This window comes from Tupaia chinensis, unplaced genomic scaffold (genome assembly GCF_000334495.1).
Source record: "Tupaia chinensis unplaced genomic scaffold, TupChi_1.0 Scaffold000039_1, whole genome shotgun sequence".
NCBI classification, from domain to species: Eukaryota; Metazoa; Chordata; class Mammalia; order Scandentia; family Tupaiidae; genus Tupaia; species Tupaia belangeri.
The window spans coordinates 2,790,894-2,795,516 of NW_006159494.1; the positions used below are offsets into that span (position 1 = coordinate 2,790,894).

Sequence of the window (4,623 nt, forward strand, 5' to 3'; positions counted from 1 at the left end):
GGGCGCATGTGCTCACCAGAAAGACAGAGAGAGACAAAAAGCGAGAAATCACCCCCCCTGGGGGAATGGTCACGCCGCAATCCCTTCTCCTCCATTCTCTCGAGATCTTGGGCGCACGTGCACACACGTCTAGTGTGAGTTTAAGTCACCGGGTCTGGGACTTGAACTGTGGTCGACTACGGAAGTCCAATGACATAGCTATTATACCAACTGCTGGTCCCATGACTACTGCATTTTTAATAACTAACTTTGCCATTTATCACATTAGTATTAGTGTATTCAAAACTGAGAGACTACTCTAACGTGTACAGTACATGTTAGTGCAGTCAAGCCACCCTGGCATTTTTGGTGAAGTAACTGACATAGGTGTAATGCAGAGTTACTCTATTAATAAATCAGAGTTTACTAATATTTTAGTCACAGTTTAAGATTTATCTTCACAATTGAAAATAATGTGTGCACACATTTATTACCAGTTTCGCTCTCAGAATGCAAGACCCAAAATGATCTGAAGATTTAAAAAGTTTTCTATTTAAAAAATTGAAACAGTATAGAAAGAGTCTTCCTCAAAGTTTTCCATGAATTTATATGTAGTGCCATCCAGACCAACCTAATTTGGATTAATTTTTGGATAATTTTATTTGGAGTCTTTTAAAAGGTAGGTTTCATTGTTTATACATGTTTTTCTATTATTAAGTTTCCTTGTTCATTTCCACTAGAATTTGTATAGCAGGGTAATTTAGTTTACGAAGTGAAATTTCATTGCCATCTTGTGCAAGAATTCTATGCACCTAGTTACGGGAAGCAAACGTTAAGCCCACTGTCCACCTTGTGTGTGTGTTTTCAAGGAATGCACCAATCTCTGCTGTGAGGCCACAACCTGTAAACTGAAGCCTGGAACTAACTGTGCAGGAGACACTTCGAACCATGTCACGTAAGACCTTTTTTCCCTTCGTTCAGAAACACTTTCTTACCTTCATTTCAGATTTGAGAACGATGTGATCCTGAGTCTATACTACATTAAAACTGGCCAGCAGGTAGCTTAGTGTTTAAGGGGCTGGACTCCCACATGGCCAACCATGGGTCAAGTCCCAGACCTGGCGGCTCACTTTCTCACTTTGCCTCTCTCTCTCTATCAAGTGCATGTGCCTATAGCTAATAATAATAATAATAATGATAATAAAGTTAATATGTAATGCTTTAAAAAATACTAAAACAATGCCTTTTTTAAAAAAATACTTTTTAAAATGTTTATTTCTTCTTCTGAGAGAAAGTCACCACTAACAGTGTCTTTGTGTTGTAATCCACTCCCATCTCAGCTAGCGTGGATCGTAGACACACTGCGTATGCCGTGTGCTCAGAGAGGTCCCAGGGTGTCAAATAAGGGCATGTGGAGACACGTGAATGAGTAAAGTGGCTATTTAACACCTGTAAGATTAGGACACCCAAATCTCTGCTTAAAAGCTTATAAATTCCTTTTTTTTTTTTTGAGAGATTTTTGCTATAGAGCGCGTGCGCCCACCAGACAGACAGAGACACAGAGACAGAAAGCGATAAATCACCCCCCAGGGGGGATGATCACGCCGCAATCCCTTCTCCTCCATTCTCCTCTCGGGATCCTGGGCACACACGCACACACGCCCAGCATGAGTTTTAAGCCACCGGGTCCGGGACGCGAATTGCGGTCAACTACATGGGAGTCTAGTGACAGCCATTACACTGACTGCTGGTTCCCAAAAGCTTGTAAATTCTTGTTAGATAGTGCTGAGTTTAATGCAAACTAAGATGAGAAGGAAAAGTTTGTTCGGTTTGTTTTAAGATTTTTGCCATGCACTCGCTGGAGAGAGACAGTGAGAGGGATGGCCATGTAGCAATCCCTTTTCTTTTATTCTCTTGAGATTTGGGGCTTGCATGCGCATGAGCCTGGAGTAATTTTTGAGTTACTAGGTCCAGGATTTGAATGGTGGTCAGCTATTTGAATGGTGGTCAGTCCAGCACCTTAACCACCATGCCAAATGCTGGCCCCAGGAAAAGTGTATTTCTAAAATGCCTTCATCAATGAGTTCATTTCTTTCTTGGCCAACTACTGATCATTGTAATTTTCAAGGTACTCAGAAAATCAATTGCATTTAAGAACATGCAACAAAATTTGGTGTTTTTATTCCTTTAAAAGCTTCTCAGTGAGCCGTAATTTAGGTATTATTTTTATATCTTATATGACTCTATGTAAGTCAGGGTAAAGAACCCGATTGCTTGGAATATGGTATTTGTTACAGTGAAAAATGATTCTTTGAACATAAAAATGGCAACAACGAAAACAACAGAATTTGAGGAAAGACTCAGGATAAGCAGGATATTCAAAATGTTCATGGGAAAGTGCAAATTATGAAAAAAAATGCATGGATTTCATGTTTCTTTTGCACCAAAATAAACTCGTACTTCATTTCCGTCTTTCCATAAACTTTGTGAAGAATCCTTGTACATTTGGTGGAAGTATTTAATTAGTTTTCTCACCTGTAAAATAGAGCTAATGAGATGACCTCTCAGTAAGATTAATATTTAAATTCTATGCATATTTGTTATCAGTATTTCATAACTTACAATAACCACACAGTTCTCATTGTTCTTTTTTAATTTTTTTGTCTGTTTCTTTTAACCAGAGCGTGAATTCAAATGCCTATTTCACAGTATTTCATAACTTACAATAACCACACAGTTCTCATTGTTCTTTTTTAATTTTTTTGTCTGTTTCTTTTTCTTTTTCTTTTAACCAGAGCGTGAATTCAAATGTCTATTTCACCAAGATGCTACCTTGTCAGCACAAGAATCAAGAACTGTAACCAGACCAAAACTCTTGAGTACTTTCACACTCGCACTGAGATTTGCTTTTTTACCTGTCATTCTATTTTCTAAACCTTTATCAGTCAGGCCAACAGGTAAATAGACATACTTTAGAGAAGTCCCCTGTTTATTTAGGATTGATCTTTCACTTATTTTTAAGGAGTACAAAGCTCTAGCTTAGTTCTGCTCTTTGGAGAACAAAAGCAATTAACCTTTGACTAAAAGTACTTCAAAATGCACTGCTGAATTATTTAGAGTCAATCCATCCAACATCTTAACATTACAAGTGACTTGCATTTAAACTACATGTTCATTTTAATAATGTGGCCTTCACTTGTTAAGTGAAGGCTTGGTAGCAGAAACAAGAACAGACTTCACATCTCCTGTTACCTTCCCTTGCTCATTGAGTGTAACATTTCCCTAAATCTTGTAGAGGCTAATGAAATGCAAGTATTTTAACTATGTTCAACTCTTTACATATGCCTTTTACCGTTACATATAAAGTTGATTTTAACAAATCTATATGGTTTACTTTTTAATTGCACAAAGAAGGCTTCATTCATGTATTGCTATAATGAACCATAATGTCAATAAAAGCAACTTTTGGAAGGTTTTCTGTGTGGTTACTTTCCAAAATGAGTATTTTTAATTTTCTTTGTACGTTGGTGTTAGGTCTAAAAGCCTAATTAGAAAATGTCCCCTTTGCAGGATCAGCAGATGACGTAATGGTTATGTCACTGGACTCTCACATAGTCGACTGCATTTTGAGTCCCAGAAAGAGTGGCTTAAAACTCATGTTGGGTGTGTGTGCATTTGTGTCCAGGAGCATGAGAGGAGAAGGGATTGCGTACTCATATCCCCGGGGCATGACTTCTCACTTTCTGTCTCTGTCTCTCTGGTGAGCGCACATGCCCTATAGTAAAAATCTCTCTTAAAAAAAAAAAAAAGAAAAAGAAAATGTTCATTCTGATCACTTGGCAGTATTGCCACAGACAGCCAGGAAACACCATACAGGAAAGGTCACATCATCTTTTATTTCCCAAAGCGAAATGATGGGAGGCAAGACACACAGAAAGACTAGACTTCTTCTTTACACTTTTCTTTTCTCATTAAATCCTTTTGTAATAATTGCTTGGAAAATTTATTAAAAAATGTAATAGATATCTTTTCTGGATGAATAAAAACAGACATAGGTGGGTCTTCAAAAAGTTCACATAAAATACATATTATGAAAAGACTATGCATAGATTGCAAAATTTCTTGCACCAAAATAAACTAATACTTTAATTCAATTTTTCCATAAACTTTTTGAAGTCTTTATGTATTTCTAAAGAAATTTCTTTCTAAGCATTATTTCTACTGCATACTCCAAATTTTAGTAAGCTGTTGTTTCTTTTGTCTTGGGTATTTATATTAAGTAAAAACGATCATTACAATAATTCAAACAAAATATGTCATTTAATAAAAAATAAACTTTGAAATCAACGGCTTCTTGGGAAGCCCTGCCTGTTGGTATTGGCTTGTCTCCCACTTTGTCACTTCGCTGTTTTCTGGTTGGCACTGCCTGTATTGAGGTGAAGCTGTGTGTCAAGTGCTGTTGACAGCCAGGCTGCAGCCCCTGGGCATGACCTGCCAGTACCTCTGCTGCTCACTGGTCTGATACAAACTTACTAGAAAAGCTTTTAAAGGAAAAAAAGGTTTCTAAAGGCATGGTTTCCCCTGGCCTCACTCACAAGTAGAGAGTCCTTGCAGTAAAATTGCTTGAGCTGCAAGAATTTAAGC

General features: G+C 37.5%; 1 protein-coding gene across 3 annotated transcripts in view; it reads left to right on the plus strand.

Annotated features, from left to right (window-relative positions):
• ADAMDEC1 (ADAM like decysin 1) overlaps positions 1 to 3,203 on the plus strand; it is a 23,569-nt gene extending 20,366 nt beyond the window's left edge. For 2 of the 3 annotated variants that reach the window (XM_027772852.1, XM_027772857.1), the window contains exons 13-14: positions 849 to 934; positions 2,775 to 3,203. In XM_027772852.1, coding sequence (XP_027628653.1) covers positions 849 to 934; positions 2,775 to 2,781 — 93 coding nt within the window. In that variant the 3' untranslated portion in view covers positions 2,782 to 3,203. Of the gene's footprint in view, positions 1 to 848; positions 935 to 2,660; positions 2,687 to 2,774 lie in introns of those variants that run through there. The other variant, XM_027772856.1, reaches the window with a different exon arrangement.
• The last annotated feature ends 1,420 nt before the right edge of the window (positions 3,204 to 4,623 follow it).